At 42.2% G+C, this 23553-nt stretch overlaps 1 protein-coding gene across 4 annotated transcripts in view; it reads right to left on the reverse strand.

Moving 5' to 3' along the window:
• Nucleotides 1-23247, reverse strand: part of LOC112216145 (microphthalmia-associated transcription factor) — a 33333-nt gene extending 10086 nt beyond the window's left edge. For 2 of the 4 annotated variants that reach the window (XM_024375905.2, XM_024375904.2), the window contains exons 1-2: nucleotides 23006-23245; nucleotides 7527-7791 (exon numbers count right to left, since the gene is read on the reverse strand). In XM_024375905.2, the coding sequence (XP_024231673.1) occupies nucleotides 7527-7791; nucleotides 23006-23112 (372 nt within the window). In that variant the 5' untranslated portion in view covers nucleotides 23113-23245. Of the gene's footprint in view, nucleotides 1-7526; nucleotides 7792-10075; nucleotides 10207-23005 lie in introns of those variants that run through there. The other 2 variants (XM_024375906.2, XM_024375908.2) reach the window with 2 other exon arrangements.
• Between the last annotated feature and the right edge of the window lie 306 nt (nucleotides 23248-23553).

Here is a 23553-nt window from a genome sequence, read left to right on the forward strand (position 1 = left end):
GGGATATTCCTAGGATAAAAGAAACAATAAATAATCTGACTTCCAAAATAAGACAGGCCAACACAGTCCTGAGGCAACAAGCAACTCATCCTCCATAAAGTCAATTACTCTTTTTTTTAGCTAGGTTTTTTTAGCTCATTGATTTTGTTGTAATGTTTTAGTCACTCCAATATCACATGAATACACAATACCCAATGCTGAGTAAAAAGTTTGGGAACCCCTGATCTAATCCATGAGAGTAAACCTAATGCAATTTTTCCTGATCTATTAATTTCATTATATTATGAAATCTTACAATGTCTAATGTCTCAAAGGTTCAATAATTGTATTTGATGAATTTCTCAAGTTTAACTAAACTGTTTCTTTGTGGCTAAACCAAAGTGACCATCTGTAAACTAGTAAATACGAAAATTACAGTATGTGACACCCATGGATAATTACAGATGTAGGATCTTAAATTGATCACTCCTTTGTTTCTGATAATTTTCCTGAACAGCAGGAAATGCAAACTTGTTGTGTTTGAGGTTTAAAAATGCTTCTAAAGTTTGTAATTTCCACTTTAAAATGTCAGACTTGGTTTGCCCTAACGAAAAATGTATCAATCCCTACAAAAAATGTCCATTAGAAATATCAGAACACTAAACACTCATCCTCGACTTTGGCGATGTCATTTACAAAATAGCCTCCAATACCCTACTCAACAAATTGGATGCAGTCTATCACAGTGCAATCCGTTTTGTCACCAAAGCCCCATATACTACCCACCATTGCGACCTGTACGCTCTCGTTGGCTGGCCCTCGCTTCATACTCGTCGCCAAACCCACTGGCTCCATGTCATCTACAAGACCCTGCTAGGTAAAGTCCCCCCTTATCTCAGCTCGCTGGTCACCCTAGCATCTCCCACCTGTAGCACACGCTCCAGCAGGTATATCTCTCTAGTCACCCCCAAAACCAATTCTTTCTTTGGCCGCCTCTCCTTCTAGTTCTCTGCTGCCAATGACTGGAACGAACTACAAAAATCTCTGAAACTGGAAACACTTATCTCCCTCACTAGCTTTAAGCACCAACTGTCAGAGCAGCTCACAGATTACTGCACCTGTACATAGCCCACCTATAATTTAGCCCAAACAACTACCTCTTTCCCTACTGTATTTAATTAATTAATTTATTTTGCTCCTTTGCACCCCATTATTTTTATTTCTACTTTCCACATTCTTCCATTGCAAATCTACCATTCCAGTGTTTTACTTGCTACATTGTATTTACTTTGCCACCATGGCCTTTTTTTGCCTTTACCTCCCTTATCTCACCTCATTTGCTCACATCGTATATAGACTTGTTTATACTGTATTATTGACTATATGTTTGTTTTACTCCATGTGTAACTCTGTGTCGTTGTATGTGTCGAACTGCTTTGCTTTATCTTGGCCAGGTCACAATTGTAAATGAGAACTTGTTCTCAGCTTGCCTACCTGGTTAAATAAAGGTGAAATAAAATAAATAAATAAATAAATAAAAGGTAGTTCTAACCTTAAATATGACTGGGAGAAGTGTCAAGAATAAGAAAGCTAAATATCCCATAGTACACTAGAACACAGCAAAACATGAACAACAACAGTCTAAGCATAGCTGAGGGCAATAGAGCAAAATGTCCACTAGATGACAGCAAATGGACCCATCACGACCCTACAGGAAGGGTGAGAAATCCATATCTTTATTTAAACCAGGGTATTTAGTGGCCTGTAGTTTGTAAATCCCAAAACTTTCCCTTTGATTTAACTGTTTAAGACGGTCCCCTTTTCTAATAGAGGCTGGAATATGATCAATACCCATAGCTTCTAGGGAGGCAGGGTTGCCATGGTGTAGGGACTTGTAGTGCCTTGCCATGGGGTAGTCTTCATTACCTACCCGTATGGCGTACTTGTGTTCCGCTATTATATGAAGAGTGCCTTGGTCCTCCTTTCTTTTTGATGACTATGCACAGTGCTTTATTCTTCTCATAATACTGTCATGACTTCCGCCGGTCTTCTAGCCATCGCCGATCCACCTTTCATTTTCCATTTGTTTTGTCTTGTCTTCCGGCACACCTGGTTCACATCTCCTACTAATTAACATGTGTATTTAACCCTCTGTTCCCTCCATGTCTGTGTGGGGTATTGTTTATTGTCGGGGTTGGCACGCTTCCGGCTGGTTTGCGCCGGGTTTTGTTTTACCCGTGCTTTGTGGCAGCCGGTACTTTATACTTGGGTTCTGTACTTTTGCTGCCTCACTTGTTCTGTGGGCATTTGTTTTGTGACGCGGTTGCGTTCTGTATTATTATTGCCTTAGTAAAGTACTTTGTCCATTCATCTCTCCTCTCCTGCGCCTGACTTCCATGCACAAGCTACACCCACCGCTGACAAATACGCTAAATTCCTTTTCACTAAATCTAGAAATCATGTTGAACCCTTTTAGGAAATGATCCTAAATAAATTTCAAAGCTAGTGTTTTCCCCTTATGCCATGGAATGAAAGCAGTGGGGCTAATTACGAGCATTCTTCGCTGAATTAGAGTTAGGGTGTGTGGTAAGACTGCTTGCCTTTGTCCTGATCCCCAAACTGATCCCGTACATATTCCTCCAAAGGTCAGTGGTCACTTGGTTAATTAAGGGCCAAATCTGTCTTTAGACAAACTCATCTGAGCTTAATGTTTTCACCTTTAAGGTCCAGCAGCCCTGCCTGGTACCCCTAAGCTAATTTTGTGTAGCTTTGCGTGTGAACTGTGCTAATCTAGTCACAGACAGGCTAGCAGGTAAACCCTGCTCTACAGTGCTTAGTGCTAGACAGGAACAGGCCTTTCATTTGGGGGAATTTCAGTCAATGAAGAATGCCCGTAAGCTCCAAACCTGAATCACAGAAATGTCTTCCAGCTTGTCGTATTGTACTCTTTTATGGGGTTATCCTAAACCTTTTTAAGTAATGTTTATGCTGTATGTGGAGGGAAATGGATTCAATGGTTGGACCCATGCCACACATGTTCAGTATGATGACAAGAGGGGGGCACTATTTATACTACTATCCTACTACTTTATACTATATGGAATGGAATTTCACATAATGTAATTAAGACTTTAACTTAAAAAAAAAAATCCACATTTTGTTACGTTACAGCCTTATTTTAAAATTGATTAAATAAAACATGTTCCTCATGAATCTACACACAATAACCAATATATATATATTTTTTTTTTGCACAGGTGCATCCTGTTTCCATTAATCATCCTTGAGATGTTTCTACAACTTGATTGAAGTCCACCTGTGGTACATTTAATTGATTGGACAAGATTTGGAAAGGCACACACCTGTCTATATGAGGTCACACAGTTGACAGTGCATGTCAGAGCAAAAACCAAGACATGAGGTCGAGGGAATTGTCCGCAGAGCTCCGAGACTGGACTGTGTCAAGGCACAGGTCTGGGGTAGGGTATCAAAAATGTTCTGCGGCATTGAAGGTCCCCAAGAACACAGTGGCCTCCATCATTCTTAAATGGAAGAAGTTTGGAATCACCAAGACTCTTCCTAGAGCTGGCCGCCTCGCTAAACTGAGCAATCGGGGGAGAAGGGCCTTGGTCAGCAAGGTGACCAAGAACCCGAAGGTCACTCTGACAGAGCTCCAGAGTTCCTCTGTGGAGATGGTTGTCCTTCTGGAAGGTTATCCCATCTCTGCAACACTCCACCAATCAGGCCTTTTTGGTAGAGTGGCCAGACGGAAGCCACTCCTCAGAAAAAGGCACATGACAGCCCGCTTGGAGTTTGCCAAAAGGCACCTAACAAGATTCTCTGGTCTGATGAAACCAAGATTAAACTATTTGGTCTGAATGCCAAGCGTCACGTCTGGAGGAAACCTGTCACCATACCTACGGAAAAGCATGGTGGTGACAGTATCATGCAGTGGAGATGTTTTTCAGCGGCAGGGACTGGGAGACTAGTCAGGATCGAGGGAAAGATGATGGAGCAAAGTACAGAGAGATCCTTGATGAAAACCTACTCCAGAGCGCTCAGGACCTCAGACTGGGGCAAAGGTTCGCCTTCCAACAGGACAACGACCCTAAGCACACAGCCGAGACAACGCAGGAGTGGCTTCGGGACAAGTCTCTTAATGTCCTTGAGTGGGCCGGACTTGAATCCGATTGAACATCTCTGGAGAGACCTGAAAATAGCTGTGCAGCAATGCTCCCCATCCAACCTGACAGAGCTTGAGAGGATCTGCAGAGACAAATGGGAGTAACTCCCCAAATACAGGTGTGCCAAGCTTATAGCTTCATACCCAAAAAGACTAGAGGTTGTCATCGCTGCCAACGGTGCTTCAGTAAAGGGTCTCTATACTTATGTAAATGTAATATTTCAGTGTATTATTTGTATTACATTTGCAACAATTTCTAAAAAAGTGTTTTTGCTTTATCATTATGGGGTATTGGTGTTGATTGATGAGGGATTAAACTTTTTTTTTTTGAATAAGCCTGTAATGTACTGTATCAAAGTGTGGGAAAAGTAAAGGCGTCTGAATACTTTCCCGAATGCACTGTAAATATATAATCTGTGTCATATTTCCACAAAAGCTATCAATCAATACAATATTAAACATATTTTCTATAATTAAATATTACATTGATATAGAACACTTGCACACATACAACCTACTTTGCCATCTGGACTACCCAGATGGCAAATTCCTACCAGCGTAAACTTCAATCACAACAATCACACGAATTGCAGTAAAACATGGACTAGGGCTTTTCTACTGCTACATTGCTACAATACTTCTAGTAAATCTGCAGTGAATCTATATGTTCAGAGGGTTCAGAAATAAACAAGTCCTAAAGCAGTCATAATCAGAATTATAAATGACTCAGTCTCGCCTGATCTCCTTAAAATTAGGTTGTGCCCCAGAAAAGTGTGAAAATGTAAACAATAATGCATACATTGTAAAAACATACCCTCGCTGTTTTCTGAATGGGTGGCAGTATGCTCTTAAGAAATGCTTGTCAGGCAGTTCATGCTATGAAACTACCACGTCCTGTGTGTAGTGTCATAAAACGGTATCATTGTATTATTATCTTTATTGTTATGATTCCTATTCTCATAATTTTCTTAAGAAATGAAAACATTCAATTTTTTCCAGTGATAACAATCAATTAGAATGTTGCAGTGACAATGTTGGAGACAACAGGAAAATTGTCATATTCAAAGGAAAACGCAAAGGAGAAATATATATCCAGTCATGCTTTAGATACAGTGAGGGGAAAAAAGTATTTGATCCCCTGCTGATTTTGTACGTTTGCCCACTGACAAAGAAATGATCAGTCTATAATTTTAATGGTAGGTTTATTTGAACAGTGAGAGACAGAATAACAACAAAAAATCCAGAAAAACGCATGTCAAAAATGTTATCAATTTATTTGCATTTTAATTAAGTATTTGACCCCCTCTAAATCAGAAAGATTTCTGGCTCCCAGGTGTCATTTATACAGGTAACGAGCTGAGATTAGGAGCACACTCTTAAAGGGAGTGCTCCTAGTCTCAGCTTGTTACCTGTATAAAAGACACCTGTCCACAGAAGCAATCAATCAATCAATCAGATTCCAAACTCCCCACCATGGCCAAGACCAAAGAGCTCTCCAAGGATGTCAGGGACAAGATTGTAGACGTACACAAGGCTGGCATGGGCTACAAGACCATCGCCAAGCAGCTTGGCGAGAAGGTGACAACAGTTGGTGCGATTGTTCGCAAATGGAAGAAACACAAAAGAGACGATCTCCCTCGGCCTGGGGCTCCATGCAAGATCTCACCTCGTGGAGTTGCAATGATCATGAGAACGGTGAGGAATCAGCCCATAACTACACGGGAGGATCTTGTCAATGATCTCATAGCAGCTGGGACCATAGTCACCAAGAAAACAATTGGTAACACACTACGCCGTGAATCCCTGAAATCCTGCAGCGCCCGCAATGTCCCCCTGCTCAAGAAAGCACATATATATGCCCGTCTGAAGTTTGCCAATGAACATCTGAATGATTCATAGGACAACTGGGTGAAAGTGTTGTGGTGAGATGAGACCAAAATGGAGCTCTTTGGCATCAACTCAACTCGCCGTGTTTGGAGGAGGAGGAATGCTGCCTATGACCCCAAGAACACTGTCAAACATGGAGGTGGAAACATTATGCTTTGGGGGTGTTTTTCTGCTAAGGGGACAGGACAACTTCACAGCATCAAAGGGACGATGGACGGGGCCGTCAACGATGGACATGTCCCGTCAAATCTTGGGCGAGAACCTCCTTCCCTCAGCCAGGGCATTGAAAATGGGTCGTGGATAGTTATTCCAGCATGACAATGACCAAAACACACGGCCAAGGCAACAAAGGAGTGGCTCAAGAAGAAGCACATTAAGGTCCTGGAGTGGCCTAGCCAGTCTCCAGACCTTAATCCCATAGAAAATCTGTGGAGGGAGCTGAAGGTTCGAGTTGCCAAACATCAGCCTCAAAACCTTAATGACTTGGAGAAGATCTGAAAAGAGGAGTGGGACAAAATCCCTCCTGAGATGTGTGCAAATCTGGTGGCCAACTACAAGAAATGTCTGACCTCTGTGATTGCCAACAAGGGTTTTGCCACCAAGTACTAAGTCATGTTTTGCAGAGGGGTCAAATACTTATTTCCCTCATTAAAATGCAAATACATTTCTAACATTTTTCACATGCGTTTCTCTGGATTTTGTTGTTGTTATTCTGTCTCTCACTGTTCAAATAAACCTACCATTAAAATGATAGACTGATCATTTTTTTGTCAGTGGGCAAACGTACAAAATCAGCAGGGGATCAAATACTTTTTCCCCTCACTGTATGAAGTTTTGGATACACTTCAACATTTAATCTTTACCTTTTTTTAAAATTATTTTTTATATTTAGTTGTACTTTTTCTAAAGAAGGACAAACAAATGTAAAGGATTTTTTTTAAACTTACCAAGTGGTCTTTGTTTTTCTGGATGTACTATAGTATAGTAGTGTGTTGTGGTAGTTATCAATCTGTCTCCCCTAGCTTTCAGAAAATTTGCAACAGTCTCTAGTCACCCAGAGCAGATTAACAATGAATCAAAGCTATGAAAAGATATGAATGTAGCTCAGCAAATAGGATTAAAGATGGCTAAATCCAAATGGATGGAAGCACAGCATGCATTAAAGAGGAATTCTCTCAGGAAATTCTCTCATATGCGTTTTAAAACACTTCTCACCTCCACGTGTTTTACACCGTATCATAGTAAACCGTGCTTGCTCTACTGTCCAGAAGTTGCCAATATAGAGTCATCCAACCCACAGTAACTTCTTAAAACAACATCTGAGTGTGAATGCCTGCATCTAGAGGTGATAGTGAGACCTCTGGAATTGTGTGAGGAGTGGCACGTTTGGAAGACCACAGTGAAGCAGCCAGCCAGAGAGGGGGTGTGTCATCTGTGTCATCAGGTGTGAGAACTGTGGACAATACTTATTGCTTACCTTCAGCACCTCCATTGGCAGCTGGGATGCGGGGGGGAGGCTGGGGGGTGCGCTGACGTTGATGGCCGGGGTCTGGGTGTGGATGTGGCCGTCGGTGGTCTGGTGGTGCAGCGAGGTGGAGGAGGCCTGACGTCTCTGCTGCTCCCGCCGCTCCTGCTCCTGGAGCTGCTCTCGCATCAACTGCTGCCGCAGCAGGATTCGTGATGTCATGGCAGAAGAGCCCAACGGGGGCTTGGAAGACGAGCATTGCTGGTCTAACGGATTACTGCAGAACGGAGAGACAAACACCAGGCAGGGCATCAGGAGAGAGGAGGAGGGGAGGGGGCGGGGTTAGGGAGGTGAGAGTGAGCGTTAAGGAGTGAACGAGAGGTCAGGGAAAAGAGAGAGGCATTAGAGCATTAGGATCTACAGTACTGGAATCAGGAAGATGCCACATCACAGTGAGAAAACCTAAAGATTTCTTCTAAATGTCTCCTGCTGGTCTGCTGCAGAATACTGAACACCATCACTGAGGCAGAATCTTAACCCTAACACATCTCCTTCTAGTCTTGTCTGTATAGTGTTTAAATGTAGCCAACATCCCATACTTGGATCAAAACAATGACTCAGAAAGGGGAACTTTTCTTCACTCAGTTTCAGTTCTCCCTATGTTCTCAAATGTAGACACTTGCTGTTTTCCCAGACAGAATCCTGCTGTAGGCCTAAAATATACAGGGTGTGCTGGAGCAGATGAAGCCATCTGGATGAAGCCTTCCCTGAGTGAGTGATTTGATAAAAAAAACTCAGCAAAACGTCTTACCAATCAAGCTGTGCAGTAATCGGACTAATTAGCCAGTCTGGTCAAACGCAACCTTGGTCTACAGCCATCCCTCCGCACTGAGTTTTCCCTTTATTTTATAGAAGCTCATGTCAACCCTCTCATAAAATAAAAAAGTGATCTTACGCATCACATTTCTGACAACTGAGATGCATTAAAGATAGGCCTACACACTTTATGTAACGTTTTTTATTGTAATCATACGAACACAACATTTTAGGCCCAAAAATTTTCATAAACTTGAAGAAGCCTGACACACTTCCACACTTTAACCACAATGAGAGGGGTTAATATACATCTCTGAGGTCTAGAACATGGAGGAAATTCAGTCGGTGCCTTTTCCCCATTTTTGCAAACTGATTATGGCTTGTCTGGGGCAAGTGAATCATCTCTTTTGACACACATTGGTTGGGAGACCTGACTTACACAAGACCAAAATGCTTCCTGTGGTGGATCCAAAATAATTTTCATCCTCACTTTACATTTTGGAATCTCCAGATAATATCGATCTGTTGTGCTTCTGTGGCCCTTCATTAAGTTCATTTGTAGGACTTCCCTCAACATGCATTCAAGAGACACAAAGATCTGCAAATGTTGATTCTCAACTCTTGCACTTGTGGTATTTACAAAATGCATCCGAAAAAAGTTTCATAACCAGTATACCCTTGTGTATATGTTATACCTCTATCATCTTACATAGGAGAATAAGCAGAACTGTATTGAGGCAGACTCAAGATTACAACCATTGACCACTGTGTGTGTAGGTTTCGCCCTCACTAACACATTGACCGGCTGCCAGATGGCTTTTTGCCCAGTTGTTCCTAAGCAGAATACTGAAACCCATAAAAAGACCTTTTGTCTGGTTCAACTTTCCACTATTGTGTGTGCACACACCTCCTCTCTGTGCATATGTATCAGGAAACACAATGGCTGCACAGTCTCGCATGGCCACACCCCCTGGCCGAGAGGTTTTTAATGTAGAGAGAGAGTTCCTGGACTGAAGGTGGTTCAATGGCTTAGGAGAGGAGGCTGCAGCCCACCCTCACACACCTTAATGACCTGCTGGATAAAGAATGGCTTGGCCTAGTGGGAGAGCCATCAATCTTGCTTCACAATGAACAATGGCACAATAACAGCTCAATAACAATACTAATACCTATAAAAAACAAATAGTGATAATGACAACACAATAAACAATACATGTTATATCATATCTATGTGCTTTGTATTCTGTCTACAAACATCATAACAATGCTTTTAGACAAAACATTTAAATAAGTATTTCTCTAGTCAACTTTTAATCGTCCTTCAATCTTGGCTGAATCTCTTTCACATTTCAACATCTACATATCTGTATAATTACATATGAGTTCCAAACAAAAGGATAATGCACCAAAGCTTTAAATGCATTCTGGCTATAGTACCTAGCCCAAATTGCACATACATTTCTTGAAATCCAATGCAAAAGCTTCTGACGTATCTGTCCAAAATCAAAACACTGCATTGGCAAGTAAAACTCTGAGCAGTAAACAAACCCGCAACCTAAAGTTACTGCCTAGAGAGAGTGCTATTAATAGCCATATAGATGTATTGTATTTATAGTCCAAATGCATGTTTCACTCTGCACACACATAAACCTTCTATCTCACTCTTTCTAACACACGCACATTCAACTCTCAAATATAAACACACATGCATGCACACATAGCAGCATGGAGGTGCAGCTACTCACAGGTGGTTAGTGTAAAAGGAGCAGGGTCTGTGCACTTGGGCTCCTAAGGCCTCCATGTTTGTTCGTTTTTCCTGAAGGTGCATCAGACAGCTGTCCTTGGAGAGCAGTGAAAGTCATGTTGCCAATGCAGCCCTGTAAGTGTGTCACAAGGGGGAGGCTCCAGGGCCAGGCCTGGGAACTCCAATCCCTACATAGAGCTACCCAGGGAGGAACAGCCCCGTCCGGTCAACACCAATCCACACACAGTGACACAGAGAGAGAGAGAGAGAGAGAGAGAGAGAGAGAGAGAGAGAGAGAGGGGGAGTGAGAGAGGGAGTGAGAGAGAGAGAGAGAGAGAGAGAGAGAGAGAAAGAGAGAGAGAGAAAGAGAGAGAGAGAGAGAGAGAGAGAGAGAGAGAGAGAGAGAGAGAGAGAGAGAGAGAGAGAGAGAGAGAGAGAGAGAGAGAGAGAGAGAGAGAGAGAGAGAGAGAGAGAGAGAGAGAGAGAGAGAGAGAGAGAGAGAGAGAGAGAGAGAGAGAGAGAGAGAGAGAGAGAGAGAGAGTAAGCTAGAGCACGGGAGCAGTGCTGTGTTGTCTGTTCAAGACATGATCTATCAAACAGGAGGTGCTGTACACTAACTGAGCTACTTAGATTCCTTACTGCATCAACATCAAGATCCTCAGACCGGAAAGATTGACCCTGGTCAAACAATGAGTAGCCATGTGTGCAGAAGGACAGAAGTAAATACAAGGAGTTATCCTGGCCCCGCCCCTTTCCCCCACCATAAGGTACACTTCTTCCTCTGGGCTCACCTTCACAATCACCTTCTGAGACACACAGAGCCCAGTCCAGTGACTGCAGTTTGCAGGTGTCTTGGTTCCTGGTTGGATCAGGTGTTCCTGACAGCACTACACAGTCTCCCTGCTGGAGGTGGAGTTTGTGCAGCACAACTGCACACTGTTCTGCTCAGAACCTTGCCCTACCCAACCAACCCCCACTGCTCAGAACCTTGACCTACCCAACCAACCCCCACTGCTCAGAACCTTGACCTACCCAATCAACCCCCACTGCTCAGAACCTTGACCTACCCAATCAACCCCCTCTGCTCAGAACACTGCTGCCTGGTGCCGAGAGCATATACAGTTGAAGTCGGAAATTTACATACACTTAGGTTGGAGTCATTAAAACTTGTTTTTCAACCACTCCACAAATTTCTTGTTAACAAACTATAGTTTTGGCAAGTCAGTTAGGACATCTACTTTGCGCATGACACAAGTCATTTTTCCAACAATTGTTTACAGACAGATTATTTCACTTATAATTCACTGTATCACAATTCCAGTGGAAGTTTACATACACTAAGTTGACTGTGCCTCTAAAATTCTTGGAAAATTCCAGAAAATGATGTCATGGCTTTAGAAGCTTCTGATAGCCCAATTGACATAATTTGAGTCAATTGGAGGCGTACCTGTGGATGTATTTCAAGGCCTACCTTCAAACTCAGCGCCTCTTTGCTTGACATCATGGGAAAATCAAAAGAAATCAGCCAAGACAGAAAAAAAATTGTAGACCTCCACAAGTCTGGTTCATCCTTGGGAGCAATTTCCAAACGCCTGAAGGTACCACATTCATCTGTACAAACAATAGTACGCAAGTTTAAACACCCTGGGACCACACAGCCGTCATACCGCTCAGGAAGGAGACACGTTCGGTCTCCTAGAGATGAACGCACTTTGGTGCGAAAAGTGAAAATAAATCCCAGAACAACAGCAAAGGACCTTGTGAACATGCTGGAGGAAACAGGTACAAAAGTATCTATATCCACAGTAAAATGATTCCTATATCGACATAACCTGAAAGTCCACTAAACAAGGAAGAAGACACTGCTCCAAAACTGCCATAGAAAAGCCAGACTACAGTTTGCAACTGCACATGGGGACAAAGATCGTACTTTTTGGAGAAATGACCTCTGGTTTGATGAAACAAAAATAGAACTGTTTGGCCATAATGACCATTGTTATGTTTGCAGGAAAAAGGGGGAGACTTGCAAGCCGAAGATCTCCATCCCAAACGTGAAGCACTGGGGTGGCAGCATCATGTTTTGGGGGTGCTTTGCTGTAGAAGGGACTTGTGATCTTCACAAAATAGATGGCATCATGACATCATACTGTATGTCTTGAGATGTTGCTTCAATATATCCACATAATTTTCCATCCTCATGATGCCATCTATTTTGTGAAGTTCACCTATATGGCTTGCAAGTCTCCCCCTTTTTCCTGCAAACATAACAATGGTCATTATGGCCAAGCAGTTCAAATGTATAAACTGGTTAAAAGGTCATGTAAACTAAAACATTGACTACAGTAAGGAAAGAGACACATTAACACAGATAAAACGGACCATGACATAACAGTGAAGAACACTCACAGTGAGGAAAGGCTCTGTATACAGTGCTTTGGTTAAGTAAGACAAGTTAAGGGCGCTATGGTCACAAATAAATAAAATTGATGTGAGTACATCAACACAGAGTGCTCCAAACATTAAGAACACCTTCCTAATATTGAGTTGCACCCCTCCTTTTCCCCTCAGAACAGCCTCAATTCGTTGGGGCATGGACTCTACAAGTTATCGAAAGCATCCACAGGGATGCTGGCCCATGTTGACACCAATGCTTCCCACAGTTATGTCAAGTTGGCTAGATGTCCTTTGGGTGGTGGACCATTCTTGATACACACAGGAAATTGTTGAGTGTGACACAAACCAGCGCACTTGGCACCTACTAACATACCCTGTTTAAAGGCACTTAAATATTTTGTGTTGTCCATTCATCCTCTGAATGACACAGACACAATCCATGTCTCAATTGTCTCAAGGCTTCTTTAACCTGTCTCCTCCCCTTCATCTACACTGATTGAAGTGGATTTAACAAGTGACGTCAATAAGGGATCATAGCTTTCACCTGGATTCAACTGGTCAATCTGTCATGAAAGAGCAGGTGTTCTTAATGTTTTGTATACTCAGTGTGTGTTACGTAAGGAAAACAAAACTGCAAGTTGCCAACTACCACAACAGATAATGGGGTTCTTTGTTGTCGTAGTTACGGGCAGAGAAGGTCCGGTTGGGATAATTTGAACTTGCCGGGTCCTATTTCTGTAATTAGGTTTTATGACTTTCATGAGTCTCTTCACTTGTTTACAGTAGTATGGCCTACTCCAGTCCAGCTCGCCTTCCCCTCTCTGCATGCTATGACTAGGACAGCACTCTGAAGCACATCAAAAAACAACCACACGGATGATCAATGTATTGCAGTAATATTACTGCTGCTGCATACAGAATGGTGGGTGGCTATAATGTGTGATAAGTCGCGCCCTACTACAGGCATGCTCTTCAAATTATCCTTGACAGCATCAATGTGTTCTCTATTAAACAATGCTACCTAATATAATGTTTACATACCCTACATTATTCATCTCATATGTATACGTATATACTGTACTCTATATCATCTACTGCATCTTTATGTAATACATGTATCACTAGCCACTTTAACTATGCCACTTTGTTTACATACTCATCTCATATGTATATACTGCACTCAATACCATCTACTGTATCTTGCCTATGCCGCTCTGTACCATCACTCATTCATATATCTTTATGTACATATTCTTTATCCCCTTACACTTGTGTCTATAAGGTAGTAGTTTTGGAATTGTTAGCTAGATTACTTGTTGGTTATTACTGCATTGTCGGAACTAGAAGCACAAGCATTTCGCTACACTCGCATTAACATCTGCTAACCATGTGTATGTGACAAATAAAATTTGATTTGATTTGATTTATTTGAAAATACACTATATATACAAAAGTATGTTGACACCCGTTCAAATTAGTGGATTCTACTATTTCAGCCACAGCCGTTGCTGACTGCTGTATCAAATTGAGCACACAACACTCACTACCGAGATCCAAACTGCATCTGGAAGCAAGCGTCAGTACAATAACTGTTTGTCGGGAACTTCATCAAATGGGTTTCCATGGCCGAGCAGCCGCACACAAGCCTAAGATCACCATGCAAAATGCCAAGCATCGGCTGGAGTGGTGTAAAGCTTGGATGCCATTGGACTCTGAAGCAGTGGAAACGCGTTCTCTGGTGTGATGAATCACATTTTACCAACTGGCAGTCGAACGGACGAATCTGGGTTTGACGGATGCCAGGAGAACACCACCTGCCCCAGTGCATAGGGACAACTGTGGAGTTAGATGGAAGAGGAATAATGGTCTGGATCTGTTTTTCATGGTTCGGGCTAGACCCCTTATTTCCAGTGAAGGGAAATCTTAACGCTACAGCATACAATGACATTCTAGACGATTCTGTGCTTCCAATTTTTGTGGCAACAGTTTTACTGAATGGAAGCAAGTCCCCACAGCAATATTCCAACGCACTGAATGGAAGAAAGCCTTCCTAGATGAGTGGAGGCTGTTATAGCAGCAAAGGGAGTTTAATATTAATACCCATGATTGTGGAATGAGATGTTCGACAAGCAGGTGTCCACATACTCTTGGTAATGTAGTGGCTACCATAATGTTGTTTCTTCCTAGGTTCTGGCCTTTCTAGGGAGTTTTTCCTAGCCACCGTGCTTCTACATCTGCATTGTTTGCTGTTTGTTGCTGTTTGGGGTTTGGGGTTTTGGTCTAGGTTTCTGTACAGCACTTTGTGACATCGGCTACAGTAAAAACGGCTTTATAAATACATTTGATTGATTGATAAAGAAAATCCTTTGTCAGTCTCACATCTGTTTACTCAGACTGTCAGATCTAACTGGAATTATGGAGAAATGAAATTAACACCATCATGGCCACTGTCCAGTGAATGTGTTTAGAGCCAAAGTGGGAGTAAGGATGCGGTCAGAGTGATTACGTAACCATTGGGTTGTGTAGTGTCTCACTCAACTCTAGCACCTGTATGTGTCACTCAGACCCCATTGGATCCCCATCCTGGATCGGGAGAGGAACACCCTGGTCCTGACCTCCCTCTTTGGTATATGATATGGACTCCCAGAAACAGAACAGGACAGAGCGCTCCCTGAGACTTTGAGTGTCCCTTACAGAGGCCACATTGACACCAGCACTGGATACTGGATGCTCATGTAAAAACACATATCATAATGCAATGCAGTATGTACTTTCTGTGAATACATTTTTACCATATATCTACTTCAATGCCTAGGCCAAGATGTGGCTTGGGAAGAGCATTGAACACAATAAAGACAACCTCTGCTCTTTGATATTATTTAACTTCTAGGTTAAATGGGGCTTGTAGGGAGTCGATAAAACCAGTTCGGGGGCATGGAGTGCATGGTCACTGGAGGACAACTGGGACATCTCTGCTCCTTAAAAGTGTCATATAGCCACATACTCTACGTAGTGTTTGACTGCATGAATAGTGTATCCTTAACCGCTCAATGAGTCATCATATTACATAAACGGGAAGATCCATAGTGGAAAAAGGAACAAACATTGACTTACAGACATTTTCTTTGTTATTTTTTATTTATTTAACCTTTATTTATCTAGGCAAGTCAATTAAGAACCAATTCTTATTTACAATGACGGCCTACACCGGCCAAACTCGGACGACGCTGGGCCAATTGTGGGTCACCCTATGGGACTCTCAAACACGGCCGGTTGTGATACAGCCTGGATTCGAACCAGGGTGTCTGTAGTGACGCCTCTAGCCCATGCCATATGCTTTGACAAGGTTCATGCTACATTGACACTTTACCTCTCATTCACATCTGTGACAGATGAAAGATATAGTATGACAGGTATGTGACCATTGGGCAGTGACGTTACATCTTTTTTTAATCATAATATCATGACAAGGAATATCTCTCTAAACTGTATCTACATTTTTGCTTTTAACTATGTCATCACTATTTTAATGTAAATTTCACCATGTAGTGCTGTAGCCCTACAAATGGTGCAGCACATATTTTGACCAATCCAGACTCTGGGCCTACCAGAAGCAAAATATATGAGCTGAGACGTGAACAAATCCTGTCAAGAGACGTGCAGAATATTGACAGTCTAATTAGAATGTGAAGCTGACTCCATGGGTTACCTTGCTAAAAAATCCCAGCAACAAACAACGCCAGGCTTGCTTTGCATTGGAGGTGACATATCTATTGCTAAATTTACAGAGCTAATTTACACCGCATAGAAGACAAGTTTCACCGTCTGTCTCACGTCTATATTAAGAACACACAGCTCAGGCTCTGACTCTGCAGGGGTTCGTTTGGCTGTCTGTGCCAAAAGCTTTCTGAGACAGCCAGCAAGCGAAGTAACCCCCGTCAGTAAAAACAAGATAATTCATGATGTTATCAACATCAGGATTTCAAATGAAGAAAAACTGCATTTTAGACCTATCAGGCCAGTCAATCTATGTCTTATCTTTGGCCTTGCGTTACTGTAGTAGTCCGGGTGTGTAGCATTTGTTTGTTTTTTTGCATTGTTTGTAACTTATTTTGTACATAATGTTGCTGATACCGTCTCTTATGACCGAAAAGAGCTTCTGGACATCAGAACAGCAATTACTCCGCTTGAGCTGGAAGAATAATTTTTCTTTAATGAGTCGGACGAGAGGGATTTACTCCAGACACCAGAACAGGCCCTCATCCTCGTCATTCGCAGGAGAAAGAGACAGGTTTTGCGGAAGGAGATTGGGGTGCCTTGTGAGGATCCGGCTACGAGTGACTAATCTGCCTTTGCCATCGGTACTATTGGCCAACGTACAATCACTTGATAATAAAGTGGACGAACTACAAGCATGTATATCTTACCAACGGGACATTAAAAACTGTAATATCTTATGTTTTATCGAGTCATGGCTGAACAACGACATGAATAACATACAGCTGGCGGGTTATACACTGTATCGGCAGGATAGAACAGCAGCTTCTAAGACAAGGGGTGATGATCTATGTATATTTGTAGAGAACGGCTGATAAGCTGTAGACCACACTATCTACCTACAGAGTTTTCATCTATATTCTTCGTAGCTGTCTATTTACAACTACAAATCGATGCTGGCCATAAGCAAACAGGAAAACGCTTATTCAGAGGCAGCGCTGCTAGTGGCCGGGGACTTTAATGAAGGAAAACTTACATCCATTTTACCTCATTTCTACCAGCATGTTAAATGTGCAACCAGAAGGATAAAACTCTAGACCGCCTTTACTCCACACACAGAGATGTGTACTAAGCTCAGATGAAGCAGATGCTAAGCTACAGGACTGTTTTGCTAGCACAGACTGGAATATATTCCGGGATTCTTCTGATGGCATTGAGGACTTCAGTCACTGGCTTCATCAATAAGTGCATCGATGACGTCGTCCCCACAGTGACTGTATGTACATACCCCAACCAGAAGCCATGGATTACAGGCAACATCCGCACTGAGCTAAAGGATAGAGCTGTCACTTTCAACGAGCGGGACTCTAACCCGGAAGCTTATAAGAACCATCAAACAGGCAAAGCATCAATACATGACTAAGATCGAATCGTTCTACACCTGTTCTGACGCTCGTCTTATATGGCAGGGTTTGCAAACTATTACAGACTACAAAGGGAAACACATCAGAGAGCTGCCCAGTGACACAAGCGCACCAGACAAGCTAAATTACTTCTATGCTCACTTCTAGGTAAGCCATCCTGAAACATGCATGAGAGCATCAGCTGTTCTGGACGACTGTGTGATCACGCTCTCCGCAGCCGATGTGAGTAAGACCTTTAAACAGGTCAACATTCACAAGGCCGCAGGGCCAGACGGATGACCAGGACTTGTACTCCGAGCATGCGCTGACCAATTGGCAAGTATCTTCACTGACATTTTCAATCTCACCCTGTCTGAGTCTGTAATACCAACATGTTTCAAGCAGACCACCATAGTCTCTGTGCCCATGAACACTAAGGTAACCTGCCTAAATAACTACCGACCCATAACACTCACGTCCGGAACCATGAAGTGCTTTGAAAGGCTGGTCATGGCTCACATCAACACCATTATCGCAGAAACCCTAGACCCACTCAATTTGCATACCGCCCCAACAGATCCACAGATGATGCAATCTCTATTGCACGCCACACTGCCCTTTCACACCTGGACAAAAGGAACACTTATGTGTGTCACGTTCTGACCTTAGTTCTTTTGTCATGTCTTTGTTTTAGTATGATCAGGGTGTGAGTCGGGTGGGTTGTCTATGTTCGTTTTTCTATGATTTGGTATTTCTGTGTTTAGCCTGGTATGGTTCTCAATCAGAGGCAGCTGTCAATCGTTGTTCCTGATTGAGAACTATACTTAGGCAGTCTGTTTTCACCCTTGAGTTGTGGATGATTATTTTCTGTTGAGTGTTTGTATTCTGCACCAGACAGAACTGTTTCGGTTTCGTTCGTTCACTTTGTTGTTTTTGCTCAGTGTTCAATTTCTTTATTAAAAATATGGACACTTACCCTGCTGCGCATTGGTCCTCACCTTCTTCCACCAACAATGGCCGTTACAATGTGAGAATGCTATTCATTGACTACAGCTCAGCATTCAACACCATATTGCCCTCAAAGCTCATCACTAAGCTAAGGACCCTGGGACTAAACACCTCCTTCTGCAACTGGATCCTGGACTTCGTGACGGGCCACCCCAGGTGGTAAGGGTAGGTAACAACACATCCACCACGCTGATCCTCAACACGGGGGTGCGTGCACAGTCCCCTCCTGTACTCCCTGTTCACTCATGACTGCACGGCCAGGCACGACTCCAACACCATCATTAAGTTTGCAGATGACAAAACAGTGGTAGGCCTGATCACTGACAACGACGAGACAGTCTATAGAGAGGAGGTCAGAAACCTGACCATGTGGTGCAGTGCAAGGCCAACAAGTGATCAAGACAAAGGAGATGATTGTGGACTACAGGAAAAGGAGGACCGAGCATGCCCCCATTCTCATCGACAGAGGTGTAGTGGAGATTGAGGTTGAGAGCTTCAAGTTCCTTGGCGTCCACATCAACAACAAACTAACATGGTCCAAGCACACCAAGACAGTCGTGAAGAGGGCACGACAAAACCTATTCCCCTTTAGGAGACTGAAAAGATTTGTCATGGGTCCTCAGATGCTCAAAAGGTTTTAAAGCTGCACCATCGAGAGCATCCTAACAGGTTGCATCACTGCCTGGTATGGCAACTGCTTGGCCTCCGACCGCAAGGCACTACAAAGGGTAATGCATATGGCCCAGTACATCACTGGGGCCAAGCTTCCTGACATCCAAGACCTCTATGCCAGGCGGTGTCAGAGGAATGCCCTAAAAATTGTCAGAGACTCCAGCCACCCTAGTCATAGACTGTTCTCTCTGCTACCGCACGGCAAGCGGTACCGGAGCATCAAGTCTAGGTCCAAGAGGCTTCTAAACAGCTTCTACCACCAAGCAATAAGACACCTGAACATTTAATCAAATGGCTAGCCAGACTATTTGTATTGGCCCCCCCTCTTTTACGCTGCTGCTACTCTGTTATTATCTATGCATAGTCACTTTAATAACGCTACCTACATGTACATATTACCTCAATTACCTCGACTAACCGGTGCCCCCGCACATTGACTCGGTACCGGTACCCCCTGTATATAGCTTCGCTATTGTTATTTTACTGCTGCTCTTGAATTATTTGTTACTTTTATATATATATTTTTTAGGTATTTTTCTTAAAACTGCATTGTTGATTAAGGGCTTCTAAGTAAGCATTTCACTGTGAGGTCTACTCCACCTGTTGTATTCAGCGCATGTAAAAAAATACTATTTTATTTTATTTTGATCAAACAAATGAACCACAGTGTCATAACCACAAGGGTATATAAGGATAAGCATGGTTAAAACAACTGCACTCAATGTTTGGCTTTCTGTCGTGGTTGCAAAGCCATTAGGATGCACTGCTTTTAGCGGGGCATTCTCAGGTTCAAGAGGAAAAGCAGAAAAGTGTATTAATTCATGCATGTCAGATAATTTTGGAGACACATAGAAGTCACAATAAAAAATGTAATTAAATCACAACTTCAAGCATCTGCTACAGCAAGCCCATATAGTGTTGATTTAGTATCAATGTAATGAAATGTACTAATGAAGAAAATTGTTTTAAATTATGAATTACGTTAAAGGGCTGCACAAGATGGTGATTGCTTTCTCGTTCTCTCTGACATTTCGCTGAAATTTTGTGGAAAATAAAAGCAAGAAACTCCACAGCAATGTGTCATTGCAAAAAATATCAAACAAATTGCTGACAAAATCTCAAGTTCCGGAAAGGAAATACATGGCATTGGATTAATGAACCTATACACAAAATAACAATTGATGGATCCATCCGTTCTTTTCCATTTAAACTATTATATAACATTTTCGCCACAAAAAGAATGCTCAATATATGGGACAGATCCTCTGTCCAGTGTCTGTGTTCTTTTGCCCATCTTAATCTTTTCTTTTTATTGGCCAGTCTGAGATATGGCTTTCTCTTTGCAACTCTGCCTAGAAGTCCAGCATCCCGGAGTCGCCTCTTCACTGTTGACGTTGAGACGGGTGTTTTGTGGGTACTATTTAATAAAGTACTATTTCTATTCTGGTTAGGGCCAGTTTGCGCTGTTCTGTAAAGGGAGTAGTACACAGCGTTGTACGAGATCTTCAGTTTCCCCTTTTGACCTCCTCCTTTTCCACAGCAACCAGTGATCCGGGTCACGGCACCAATGTAACAGTACAGCTTCCGTCCCTCTCCTCGCCCCAACCTGGGCTCGAACCAGGGACCCTCTGCACACATCAACCACAGTCACTCATGAAGCATCGTTACCCATCGCGCCACAAAAGCTGCAGCCCTTGCAGAGCAAGGGGAACAACTACTTCTAGGTCTCAGAGAGAGTGACGTCACCGACTGAAACACTATTAGCGCACCACCGCTAACTAGCTAGCCATTTTACATCGGCCACACTAACATAATTGCAAAAGGGTTTTCTAATCAATTATCCGTTTAAAATTATAAACTTGGATTAGCTAACACAACGTGCCATTGGAACACAGGTGTGATGGTTGCTGATGATGGACCTCTGTACGCCTATGTAGATATTCCATAAAAATCTGCCATTTCCAGCTACTATAGTCATTTACAACATTAACAATGACTACACTGTATTTCTGATCAATTTGATGTCATTTTAATGGACAAAATATGTGCTTTTCTTTAAAAAACAAGGACATTTCTAAGTGCCCCCAAACTTTTGAACGGTAGTGTATATAAAATATATATACTAAAAAAGGGGATTAGAAATGATGCAGGTAATGTTATTTGATAGACTTCAATTCTATCTGATCATTTCATAGCTGATCTAGCCCCTAAAAAAAGATCCAGAAAGGAAAGACTGATTGGGTCCACCACAAGTATGCTATAGGAAATCTAGACACAGAAGAGCACTGTCATGTTTAGAAAGGTCACATGTCTCCACCACTAAGCACAATAATGAAGTCATACATAATTAACAGACAAAAAGAGACAATATTGCTTTGAACTACTTCCTGGCAATGGGCATGCAGCCAAGCACACAGTATTGACAGGCATTTTAGACCATTGCTCAATGTAACGCTTGTCCCAGTCAATCAAGCTTCACAGTCGGCATCCCCATGAACTACGCCATTACACAGAAGGCAATATTATGGTATAAGGACTTAAATGTATAACAGTGGAGTCTGCTGAGGGGAGGACGGCTCATAATAATGACTGGAATGATCAATGGAATGGTATCAAACACATGTAAACCACGTCTTTGATGTGGTTGATACCACGCCATTGACTCCATTCCAGACATTATTATGAGCCGTCCTCCCCTCATCAGCTCCCACTGATCCATTCGTCTTTAGAATAGAAATGTCCCAGTTATTTGTACATTCTAATCTTACACAGAGAGACATAACCAAAGTGACAATAATTCAGGGGAGGCCTGGACCCCAGGCAGCAGAGGGGTAAAAGGTCATGTCCAACGAACAGACCTGACTCAGCTCCCTGCTCTTTATTCAGCGCTAGGGACAGAGGACACAATATGGATGCAAATAGCTCTCTATTAAGTCATTTGTCAACTGTTTAGGAAAATATCTATACATTTTCCTTTATGTAGTTAAATAACCTATATTGGAAAGTAACATGGTTCCTACAATATTTATTTACTTAATTTTAGAATGTATAACGCATTTTCTTACTAGGTCTCTATTGATATAAATAATATTAAGAATTCACTGAGCACTAGGAATATCCCTACAGCAGATGCACAAACTGATGCACCAGTGAAATGTGACACACATTTGATCACATTGAACACATACATTACAACACCATTTAACATGAAATGTTTCTTGACATTGTAATGACATTTACAATGCATGAAATATATTTATTTCAAAAGAAAATGCATTTAGACTATACATGTGGAAAATAACCATGGCAGCGGAATAAACTGAAGGACGTTCACCATGGAGTGGAGTTTAGTTCGCTATGGTAATCACAGTGAAGAAGACATCATAGTTTATTCCCTGGTATGGCTGTTCAAAATCCACAAACAAACTGTATTCTTCACAAGCTAATATTTGAGGTTGCATGTTAACAAGACAACACCCAAGTGTTGCATAACTAAATGTGCAATATAGAAGAGACATAAGGAATGGGAAGCAAACAAATCCCTCCTAGAAAGTCCTCAATAGGATAGGACATTTTGCTATAGGATAACATCCCTGTGGAATCGCCTTCATTGGAAATAATATAATTATCCCCACACAAAAAACATTTCCACAATAATTAAAACTTTTGCAAACATCCCTCGAATATCAAATTCCTCTTTACTGCATAAATTAGCAGTGCACAGTCAAAACACCGACCTGTTTTTTTTCAAGGGCTGACTCTTCAATTCGTAATACGTTTTTGGTTCCTCTTGAAACTCTTCTCCAACCTCGAAGTCGGGAACTATACCCGATTCCGCTTGCATACTTGCGGCTGTCAACTTCTTGGCAATTTCAAATTATAAAGAAACCAACGATGTTATGGCCACCTCTCTAAAACACTCGCTGTAACAGCCACTGAAAACGCAAACCCGTCTTGCTCCAAGACCCAGCGCGCAAACAACGCAAAAACATATGAAGTTCTGTAGAGCAGGGAATGACGCTCGTAGAAATGGGAGTTTGTGGTATGGAAAACTACAAGCACCATAAGCCACACGTTTGGTGTATTGATCTGTCAATGTCAGCAGCTTTTTCATTGGTCGCAACATCTGATGGGATTTTACCACATTTTACCTTCAAATCTGCTCAGGTAAAATCCCATAGCAGGCTACATTGTTTCAATGTACAAATATCAGTATTCGTTCTTAAAAATAATATCCTGATTAACATCTCCATCATTTTCACACATACCCTACTTTTCTTTCTAT

This window comes from Oncorhynchus tshawytscha, linkage group LG16 (assembly GCF_018296145.1).
Source record: "Oncorhynchus tshawytscha isolate Ot180627B linkage group LG16, Otsh_v2.0, whole genome shotgun sequence".
NCBI classification, from domain to species: Eukaryota; Metazoa; Chordata; class Actinopteri; order Salmoniformes; family Salmonidae; genus Oncorhynchus; species Oncorhynchus tshawytscha.